Source organism: Mus pahari, chromosome 10, assembly GCF_900095145.1.
Source record: "Mus pahari chromosome 10, PAHARI_EIJ_v1.1, whole genome shotgun sequence".
Lineage (NCBI taxonomy): Eukaryota > Metazoa > Chordata > Mammalia > Rodentia > Muridae > Mus > Mus pahari.
In genome coordinates, this window is record NC_034599.1 from 40174548 (window position 1) to 40186008 (window position 11461).

At 45.9% G+C, this 11461-nt stretch overlaps 1 protein-coding gene across 2 annotated transcripts in view; it reads left to right on the forward strand.

Moving 5' to 3' along the window:
* The first annotated feature begins 2963 nt into the window (after window positions 1–2963).
* Mpzl2 (myelin protein zero like 2) overlaps window positions 2964–11461 on the forward strand; it is a 9634-nt gene continuing 1136 nt past the window's right edge. The window contains exons 1-5 of one of the 2 annotated variants that reach the window (XR_003844650.1): window positions 2964–3192; window positions 4087–4464; window positions 6958–7105; window positions 9593–9665; window positions 11369–11453. Coding sequence is in view for 1 of the 2 variants with exons in the window: in XM_029543437.1 (XP_029399297.1) it covers window positions 3009–3192; window positions 4087–4464; window positions 6958–7105; window positions 9593–9656 (774 nt within the window). In the remaining variant the exon portion in view is untranslated. The remainder of the gene's footprint in view (window positions 3193–4086; window positions 4465–6957; window positions 7106–9592; window positions 9666–11368; window positions 11454–11461) is intronic. The other variant, XM_029543437.1, reaches the window with a different exon arrangement.

Below are 11461 nucleotides of genomic sequence, written 5' to 3' on the forward strand. Positions count from 1 at the left end.
AAAGTAGCAGGTGTTTTTGTTTTGGGTCTTTCTTGTTTTTTTTTTTTTTTTTTTTTTTTGTTTTTTTTGCCAAGGATTCTGGGAAATAATAAGGCTTACTGTAACTGGTAAGAGAGCATATAAGTAACTTATAAGAGTTACTTATAAGTAACTGGTGCAGAGAGCGTCTTTATGCCTTTAGAACCTCCAGTGAGCTTCCTGCCTTCGAAGATCTAAATATCCTGCAGCTACTGTGAAGTCAGTTGGAACAGATGTTCTTGCTTCCTTTAGGGCTGAGGCAATGTTACAATTTTTTATGACGACCAGGACTCTTCTCTGGAAAGTTTAAGGAAAAAAGCGGGGTCTTTGAACACTTCCTTTTAATTATCAGAATGTCTTTTCCTTTTCTCTTTTTTGGTTTCTTTTTCATTTTCCCAGATATAAACTATTTCTTTGGCTATCTTCAGATGTCTCCTGTTTTGATTGAAGTTCCACACACTGGCATCTTTGGAATACCAAGGGGCAACGAATGGTCTTTTTATTTGTCATTTCCTCTTAACAGGTTCCACCCTCAGTCTCCTTCCTCGCCTAGGGTAGGAACAGTGAGATGATAGTTGGAGTCTCTCCTGTTAACTGGAAGGAACTGGGCGTTGCTGAACACAAAGCCAAAAACTTGACCTGGGCAGAGGAATGGGATCCGGGCAGCTGTGCCCCTCAGAGCGAGGCTGGCTGCCAGCTCTCAGGGCATCTGGTGACTGGGGAGGAATTCCTCTGCTTGGACAACAGGCTTTCTATTCTGCTCAGTGCCTCCTGCCCTGATTCCTCACCTGCTGTGTTTCAGAGTGTTCTTCAGTTAACTCCGCCTCTCACTGAATTTTGCAATTTGCTCACAACTTAACCTTTCCCTGGCTCTGTCTCTCCGTCTGCCAAGTCGAAAGCCAACCAAGATGAAGTTTTCTTTAACTCTTCCCCGCCCCCTCCCCGGGTTCCCGGAGCCGACCCTTTTCTGACCCACATACAGGGAAGACTACATCTGCCCACCATGTAAGTGCCACTCAGCAACCCAGAATTTTCAGTTTGGGCTGCTTAGAATAACCTAGACTCTAGGTCCTAGAGGCTGGCGAAGGAGCCAGACACTCATTACAGGAGCGCTTTGGTGCCAGCACGCAGCTGACTTCCCTCTGGGGCAGCCCCTAGCGCTCCCCAGCGTAATGAGTAGGTTTGGGCGAGTGTCTGCCCGTTTGTTCTATCTCTCCTCCACACTTTTCTTTTTCCTTCACGTCAATAATTTACCCCTCTTGGATTGAATGCTTTTATTTTATGGCCCGCTCGATAGGACCCAGGGTCCTGGATACTCGCTTTGTTCTTGAGCTGCTAGACCCCTAGCCTGACATTTCTTTATTTTTCTACTCAGTCTGGCCCTTGCTTCCCTCCTAGCACCCTTTGTACCGGGGTTCAGATAGACTGTGGTATGGATCTCGGAATAGTTTCTAGATGGCTAATCCAGGGATAAGGGCAATTCAATTGTATTCAGTGTCCCATCCCCCGTCTGGCTTACTTCTTTAAAAATTTAAATTACATTTTAACTAGTCTCTCCCTCCCCCTTCCCTCTCTCTGTGTCTCTCTGTGTGTGTCTGCCTGTCTGTCTCTGTCTCTCGCTCTCTGTTGCATGTGTGCATGCGCAACATAGCACATGTGTGGAGGTCAAAAGGCAGCTTTCAGGGTTTGATTCTCTCCTTCCACCACGTGGGTTCCTGAGACAGGGCTCAGGTGGCCAGGCTCATTGGCTTGGTGCCAATACCTATATCGTAGTCTCCACCCACTTTTTAACTGCATTCAGTCTTGGTCGCCTCCCTTTGCCAGCTCGCTGTTGTGCCTCTTACCAGATGAAGCCCTTTATCTCCACATTTTAGACCGCTCAGATAGGTGGCTGTCCTCAAAATGGCAGCTGAAATCTGGGGCGCAGGAAAGGTTTTCTTTTCCTTGAGAGTTCACTGATCACCCCTATCAGGCTTTGGTTTGTGGGCAGGGAACTCATGCAAGTCTGGAAGCTTCCCACAGGACTGTGGGTGTAGCTCAGTGCCAGAACACTTGCTTAGTAAGTACAAGGTCATGAGTTTAACCCTGAGGATTGCCAAAGCTGGGCAGTGACTCTCCAACTTCAAGGTCCAGCCTGGGCTACATGGTGAGACTGTCTCAAACAATAACATAGAACACAAAAAGATTACGAGCAATTGCTTCCCTCCTGAGCTTTTTTTTTTTTTCTGAGACAGATTTTCTCTGTATAGTCCTGGCTGTCCTGGAACTCACTCTGTAGACCAGGCTGGCCTCGAACTCAGAAAGAACTCAGAAATTCACCTGCCTCTGCCTCACAAGTGCTGGGATTAAATGCGAGCGCCACCACCGCCCGGCTCAGAGAGGATACACTTTACGCTGTTAAAATGGTATTCCTTTCCAGGGGATTGTGGAGAGAAAAGGATGCCCAGAAAAGTCCTTTGCAAACTGCTCTGAGCTGGGAGAAAGGAGCAGGGGAGCTGTCCTGAGCTGAGAAAGGAACCAGCATTGAGACCTGGTTTCTTTCTGCTGAGTCTCAGGAGAGCCTGCTCGCACCAGAGGGTCTCAAGGAATTCCCAGAACTGATGAGTGAGTCAGGCCCTAGGCTGATCCCAAGGGCAGGAATCACTGCAAAACTTTCAACGTCCACTTCCCAGGCAAGGCTAAAGTCTGTTTTAAAAGGGTGTGTGTGGGCCAAGCTCAGAGCAGCCTGGGACATTTCAAACTGGCACCACCTCCTCTGGCTGCTTGTGAGGCCATCCGGAGGCCAGGGCTCGGTCAGATGAACGGAAAAGTAAAGAGAGGACCGCAGAGTCTGAGACCTTTGCGCAGAGGGCTGGAGTGTGGAGAGGGGCGGGAGGGAGAATCAGGAGGAGGGCGCTGGGTGCGGAGGCCCCACCTTTCATTCCAGAGCTGTACCGGCCAGGGTGGGGGTGAGTCACGACTGGCTGGCTCCGCTGTGCACCTTCCCATAGATGAGGGACTCGGACCTCTCTGGGGGTAAACTGCGCCGCCTGCTCGTCCTAGCCTTGGCCTTGGTTGGGTGCTGGAGTCCTGGGTCTGCCGGGTTTGGCCTCTGGGGCCACGGCTGGCTTTCCCTGATGTATGGCAAGAGCCCCGCGCTTGTGCTTCCACTTCTCCTGAGTTTACAGCTCACAGGTAAGAACTGGCGGGCTTCTCGGATTTCCTACTATTGCCGCCCATTCTGTAAAGACAGAGCTCATGGCTTGAAGAAGTCTCAAGGGCTCCGTTGGGAGATCGTGCCCCAGCTGCAGTTCGTTCTAGTCCAGACTTCGTCGAAACTTCATTTCGGTGGGTTGCTTTGGGGCAGTACTTTGGGCAAACAGGTTTAGGTGTGTTTGGCCGCCCGTGATTCAGGCACACAGAGGGCTTTCTGATCTCAGGTTACACACCATCTTTGTGTGGCTGCTCTCAACCTCGGGCTGCTGGCTAGATTTGGCCCTTGGATTTCCGTGGGAGAATTTTGTCTGCGACTCCCTGCAGCACCAGAGAGCAAACCTAGATTATCTGAGCGAGAGTCCCGCTGTGGTTTCGAAGCTGTCCCAATGCACGTACCAGGACTTGTAAATAAGCCACGTGGTGTAAGGGTTCCAGGGGTTCCGGCAAGCGCAACTGCTGGGGTGAATTGACCTACCTGCAGGCTAGCAGCAGCCCCAAGTCTACATGTTGGAAAACTTCCCTGCTTGGAGACTTTTTTTTTTTTTTTCCTTTTTAAAAAACACTGTTGCTTGATCGTGGTGCACAGTGTCTGTCCAACGTCTGGATTTTTGTTTCTTCTTTCCATCTCCTTTGCTGATGTTTGTAGTTGCTGGTTATAGTTCTGAAATTGGTGTGGTAAGGCTGCGAAGAAAGTGAGAGCACCAGGTAGTTTTACCTCTAATTGGCCCTCGGGATGGGAGGGTCAAAGCTGTGTGCAGGCAGGAGTATGTAGACTCCTGGTGAAGTGAATTTGAAGGTTGGCTTATTTGGAAAGTGTCAGCGTTTTTTCTCAATGATACACCGCTGTTAACCTCTTCTTTCCCTCCACTGCAGTCCATTGTCCTACAGAAGCTGTGGAAATTTACACCTCCGGGGCCCTGGAGGCAGTCAACGGGACAGATGTTCGGTTAAAATGCACTTTCTCCAGCTTTGCCCCTGTGGGAGATGCGCTAACAGTGACGTGGAATTTCCGACCTCGAGATGGGGGTCGTGAGCAGTTTGTATTCTACTACCACATGGACCCCTTCAGGCCCATGAGCGGACGGTTCAAAGACCGGGTGGTCTGGGACGGAAACCCCGAGCGGTATGACGTCTCCATCTTGCTCTGGAAGCTGCAGTTTGACGACAATGGGACATACACCTGCCAGGTGAAGAATCCACCTGATGTTGATGGTCTGGTCGGGACGATCCGGCTCAGCGTTGTGCACACTGGTAAGTTTTGGAAAGTGAAAACTCTCTCTGTCTCTCTGTCTCTGTGTCTCTGTCTCTCTCTGTCACACACACACACACACACACACACACACACACACACACGCCGTCGTTCGTGAAGCTGGATGGGAGAGGAAAGGGTTTAGGTCCTCGGAGCTGGGAACTTCAGAGACTGAGGAGTCCTGGGGTGAAAAAATAAAGACTTTGTTTGGTTATGAAAAGAAACAAAATAATACAGAGAAATCTGAGGAATCTGTACAAGAATGGCCCTGAGGTTGTAGAAAGGACAGGAAGTGACTGATAAAGACGCTCACAATAGGCCTGTTCATCCTTTCATTTATTCAAGATGCTTATTGGGTACCTGGTGTGCTAGGCGCCGTCCAAAGTGCTTGATACTCTAGCTCATTTAGTCCAGACACATTCTCAATAACGGTCACCAGTGTTTACTCAGGACTCCCCATGGTCAGGAGTTTTATGCTGTACATTTTTTTAAAAATTCTCTTAAAAAGTTTTAAAATCGTTATTTTATGTGCATGGGTGGTTTGCTTGCATATATGTCTGTGTACCACTGAAGTGCCTGGTGCCCTGGGAAACCAGAAGAGGGTGTCAGAGCCCCTGGAACCGGAGTTACAGATGGTTGTGACTGACCATGTGAATGCTGGGAAAAGCAGCCAGTGCTCTTAATGGCTAAGTCACCTCTCCAGCTTCATCTTACTTATTCTTTATACATCTCGAGTCTGTTATATATTTAGTGTCTCCCATTTTACTAACGAGGAAACTGAGGCTCACCAAGTATAAGTCACTTCCCCAGTTCTTGTAGTTAGTAAATGAAGTCACGTCAGGCTCACGCCCAACCATCTCAGACTCTCCAACTGTTCTCCAGCTAGTGTAGTGGGTTCCTGTACTATAAAGACAACCTGGGAATGATGCCAGGTGACAAAGAACTTGGACCACAGCACTTCTGAGTGGGAGAACTGCAGTTGAGCCCTGGCTACTTGGGTATCAATTATACACACATTTTGCTTTTGTTGTCATCTGTAGGGTGAGAATAATATAACAAATATTTCTGTGAGGATGAATGATGCAATGAACTTGTAAAGTCTTCCAAACTCTGAGTTGTACTGAAAGTTATAATAGTAACATGTACACTTACTATGGGCAGGCACAGTTTTATTATTTTTTTACAAGCACTCAAGAAATGGATATTGTTATGTCTAAACATAGGAAGCCGAGTTTCCATAAATAACTAAACAAAAACAAATAAATAACCCAGGTTACACTGATAATAAGATAGAGCTAGCTCTCTCTGGTGTGTGTGTGTGTGTGTGTGTGTGTGTGTGTTTTGCTATTTGAGAAAAGATCTCTCTGTGTAGTCCTGGCTGATCTCCAACTTGAGCGCTTTCTGCCTCAGCTTCTTAAGAGTTGAGGTAGTATTTACTCCTAACACACCACAGTGTTCAAACCGTCTTAGTCTGTCACGTGGTGTGATTGTCTCCTATTACTCCTTCCCAGTTTAGTTTAAAACTACCATTTTAGGTTTTCCTCCCAAGGAAGAGCCATGTGGCCTACATCAGTCCTCTGAGTACTGAGAAAGGTAATGTAATATTTTTAGACATCAGGGCTTTTTTTTTTCTAATAGCTAGGCCAAAAAAAAAAAAAAAAAAATCAAAACCCCCAAACAAAGACAACAAACACAGCAGCAGCAACAATAATAACAACAATACACACACACAATCTAGTAATCTTTTAGCATATAATGTTTTGAGAGCCTACAGGAAACTGTGGCTATATTTTAAAAAATGGAGGTACACTTAAAGAGACTGTCCATTCTCCATGATGCATTTTGGTGTTTTGCCTGCATGTATATCTGTATGCCTGGTGCCTGCAGAGGTCAGAAGAAGACACTGAATTCTGGGAGCTTCATCCTTTCTGATAGATTCCAGGCTGGAAAGTCCTGGGATAAATATTCTCTTGATGTTCCTTCTGGATGTTGGGGCTTATTTTATTTCCTGTCTTCCCTTTCATTTCCATTATAACGACAGGAGCTTAAAGCCTGGGTGAATGGCTGACTGAATGAGGGGTGAGTAGGGTTGTCCAGGACCGAGTGGTGCATAGGTCTGTCTAGATTAGCAAAAACTTGAATTACTGGACAGTTCAAGTGACTCAAGGGTTCTCAGTACTTGGGTGTCGTCATCATCACCTGGAAGACATGTCCAAACATGGATTGCTGGATTTACCCCCAGTGCTTCTGGTCCAGCCCGTTTGGGGTGGGGCCTGCAAAGTTCACTTCAAAGCTCCCTGGTGGAGCTGTCATGGCTTCTGGCTTTACACTAGAGAAGCCCTAATGGAGTCTATATGGGTTTCCCACTGCTGCCAAAGGCCACATGATCTTCATAAAAGTAGGAGAAAGGAAGAGTCTGGTCAATGATGCGATGCATCACCGCTGCGTTTAGATCGCACCTAATTAGCTGCCACCTTGTCCTTCTCTCCTCACAGTGCCCTTCTCTGAGATCTACTTCCTGGCCGTGGCCATTGGCTCCGCATGCGCACTGATGATCATCATAGTGATCGTGGTAGTCCTCTTCCAGCACTTCCGGAAAAAGCGATGGGCGGACAGGGCTGATAAAGCCGAGGGGACAAAATCGTAAGACTGAGCGAGCACTGGCGGGAAGCCCTGCTCACACTTTCAGGGTGGGCAGTGCTTGGGATTTTTCAGTGGGGCCAAACAACTGTTAAGCAGTTGATTTTCTTTTTGACCAAATGTATGAGAGGTTTCCGGTTCATAGGACTGGTAAGTTAGCGCGTAAGTTAGCACATGGGTAGTGACTTTACGAAAGGCTTCTTAATGGGGCTGGAGAGGCGGCTCAGGGGTTAAGAGCACAGAATACTCTTGCACAGAGGATCTGTGTTCTGTTGCCAGCACCTGTATCGGGTGGCTCACAACAGCCTGTGATTCCAGCTGCAAGGGGATGGAACACCTCTGGCCTCCAGGGGGATGGTCACCATCTGTGACCTTATGTGCACAAACTTGCATTCAGACAGATACACACACACATGCTTAAAAACAAGTTAACAACAGCAATGGAATTCAAAAGGTTTCTTAATTTTATGAATGATCTCATCACAGAATTTCACTATTATGTAGGATTTGGGTGCTCCAAGAACATGCACGTTGAAAGCCTTAAAACCATCCTCTGTAAAGTGAAACACATGTATAAGGGGATACTGGGTGAGGCACTCAGCTGCCCCTGAGATTCAGAGACGGGAAAGTTTGCTCTGCGGGCAGTAAGTGCTCAGTAAACCTTTTAAAACTGAGATAAAATTCATAAGCTACAAATTGCACCCATTTGGGCCAAAGAGATGGCTTAGCAGTTAAGGTCTCTGGCAGAGGCCTTGGGTTTGGTTCCCAGCATCCATATGGTGGCTTATATCTGCTCTCTACCTAATTTAAGATGTGACTCTCTCAGTGACCCTGCTGCTCACTGATTGGCTAGACTGGAGGCTGCCTAGCAAGCCTCTGGGGTCCTTCTGTCCTCGCCTCCCATCACTGGGACTAAAGGGGTTCACTACTCCCACAAGAGTCTCACAGCAAGCAGTTTACACACTGAACTCCATCATTTGCTTTCATGTCTGTATGATATCCCAGGATTATGGACATGTTACACATTGTTTGTCTGTTAGATGATGGAGACAGTAGTCCCCCCCCCCTTTTGGTTATTATACCGAGTATCAATCGCTACGAGCATATTCTACACACGTTTTTTATATACACATACTTTTAACTTTCCCCAAAATGAAAGAAGTATTGTCAAGTCATTGATAACTATTGAATTTTTTGGAGGAATTGACAAAGTGTTTTGTATGGGCGTTAGAATTTCTAAACGTAGCTGGGTGTGCTGGTACACACACACCTTTAATTCTAGCACTTGGGAGGCAGAGGCATGTGGATCTCTGTGAGTTTGAGGCAAGCCTGTTCTACACACACCTTTAATTCTAGCACTTGGGAGGCAGAGGCATGTGGATCTCTGTGAGTTTGAGGCAAGCCTGTTCTACAAAAATGAGTCCAGGACAGCCAGGTTATACAGAGAAAACCTGTCTTGAAAAAACAAAACAAAACAACATCCAAAAACCCCATAAAGTTCTATATTCTCACTTTTGATTATTGCCCTCTAGTGGACATGAGGTGGTATGTCAGTGAGAGTTTTGATTTACATCCCTGTGATGACTAGGGCTCGTCATCATCTCAGGTGATTAGCCGCTGCTTATAGATCTTCTCTGGAGATGTATTTATTCAGATAGTCTGCCCACCCTGAAACTGAGGTGGATGTCTCCTTCATGTTAATCTGTAATGGTTAGATGTCTGGCCCCTTTCAGCTATGTTACCTGCAATTGTGCCCACTTTCTAGGTTTTCTTTGCTCCTTCTTGAACATTATCCATTAAGACACAAGAGTTTTCTTTTTTGATGAAGTTCAGCTCTTCTAAGTGTTTCATAGTCTTAGTTACATTCTTACAGTTATGTCTTTGGTGTAGTCCCGGGTAGTTTTTTTTTGTGTGTCTAATTAAAAGTCTCAATTTGTTCTTTTGCATGTGGATTTATAAGAACCCCCTAGAACTGTTCATTTATTTTAATTAGTAAATAGTTACTGAAATAAATGTAATTGATTGTGAAGCATCTAAGGGACCCATTGACAGCATTCTGATTTGAAGAGAATATAATCGATAAAGGGGATTTCTAGGTCAACCAAAAAAATTGTTTTTCCTTTTTCCCTTTTTTTATTTTTTATTTTTTATTTTTTTATTTTTTGGCAGATGGGTAGACATTAGAAGTCAGACACTATGGTAGAGCATAGGTGTGCACTTTAAATGCCCATGGTACTGTATTAGATCCCAGGGGAGTTATCTTGCACTCTGAAAAGTGAGTTTGAACTTGTAGGTCACACAGGGGCATCGGCATTATCATTGACATGGCCCTGGCTGTTTAATTCTCTGCAACTTGAATGGCTGTCTGGGTGTATGTAATTCTTCCCAAAGCAGGAGCCAGGCAGGGTACCTTCCCTGGCACTGCTATGGGATCTGCCATCTTTGCCTCCTCCCTGATCATCTAAAGTGACTTCTACTCCTTGGTTACAGAAAAGAAGAGGAAAAACTCAACCAAGGAACCAAGGTCTCTGTTTATGTGGATGATACAGACTAACGCTCTGAGGTAAGGGTCACACTCGGGTGGCTTCTTTCTTCAGTTTGCACAGCTGTTAGCCCATCTCCAACAGAGATCTCTCCATCACTGGACGATGGCTGAGGGGACTTCCTACTCATGACAGAGACTCTTGGCCAGGAAGATTGGCCTCCTATTAGCTGCAGAGTTGACTTCTCCTTTCAGAGTATTTGTGTATATGATTAAGGAGCCAGACTACTTCTTTCCATGCTGAGAGGATTCTACCGTTTGAGGTCCGAGGGTTATATTAGCCACTATCAATAATGGACTTCCAATATGTGAATAAATTGTGCGAGTGTATATGTGTGTGTGTGTGTGTGTGCGTGTCTGCACATGCATGTGGAGATCAGATGATAACCTTCCCTACCATCTACCTTGTGTGTGTGTGTGTGTGTGTGTGTGTGTGTGTGTGTGAGAGAGAGAGAGAGAGAGAGAGAGAGAGAGAGAGAGAGAGAGAGAGAGAGAAGATGGGACCATTTCTCACTGGCCTGGGCCTTGCTGTTTAAGCTAGGCCGTGTGACCATCAAAGCCCCTCTTCCCCTCTGCCTCCCCAGTGCCTGGGTTCTGAGCATGTGTTTCCATGCCCACTCTTTTCATGGTTCTGAGGACTGAACTCAGACCTTTATTTCTACGTGACACTTTACCAGCTGAGCTATCTTATCTGTCCAGCTCAATAAATATTTTAGATGAAAAGACTAACCTCTGATGGTTTGGTTTTTATTATGAGCCATTTATGGCGTGATGGTAAGTGACCCGAGGATCAGAGACGTGGCTCACCGGCTCAGAGCACTTCCTGATCTTGCAGAGGGCCTGAGTTTAGTTCTTAGCACTCACGTAGTGACTTGCAGCCATTCATGCCAGGTCCGGGAGATCCAACATCCTCTTCTGAGCTCTTTGGGCACAGCACACACACGGTGCACATACAGATGGGTAGGCAAAATACTCATAAAGTAACATAAATCAGGAAAAAGATTAAAGAAAATTAATCAACTAATACCATGAGGTATAGTCTGTGGTATCTGATAGGAGATACAAATTTAAACAAATTACAAAAAATTTGGAGTTTGGGCTGGGCATTGTCACACACCTTTAAATCTCAGAACTTGTGAGGTAGAGGCAGGTGGATCTCTGAGTCTGAGGCCAGCCTGGTCTACTAAGGGAGTTCCAGGACAGCCAGGGCTACACAGAGAAACCCTGTTTCAAAAAATACCTCCCCCCAAATCCCAACCAACCTAATCATTCATACACACACACACACACACACACACACACACACACACACACACATCTACATATATACTGGATCTGAGAACATGTAATAAAGAACAGTAAGTAAAACGTTTGAAAATAAAAACTGAATTAGTGGGAGAGTAAACTTAATATTTTCCGGCCGGGAGGTAGAGGTGCAAACCTTTAATCTCAGTGCTTGGGAGGCAGAGGCAGGCAGATCTCTTGAGTTCCAGGCCAGCCTGGGATACAGTGATTTTTTTTGTAACTTGTTTAAATTTGTATCTCCTGTCAGAAATCACAGACTATATATACTCTATCTCAAAAAACCAAACCAAACCAAACCTAACCAAACCAAACCAAACCAAACCAAACCAAATTTCCATTAGAAGTGAATGATGGCACTGCCAGGTGTTCCTCTTAGATTCTTCTCAACAACATTGACTTTTCAAACCTTTGTATTCCAGAAGCTGAGGATTTTTGAGGACAGCATCAGCATCCCTTGAAATCAATAGAAATGTTTCCAGCGATGACCTGTCTGTCGTCCTACAGGTTCTGCA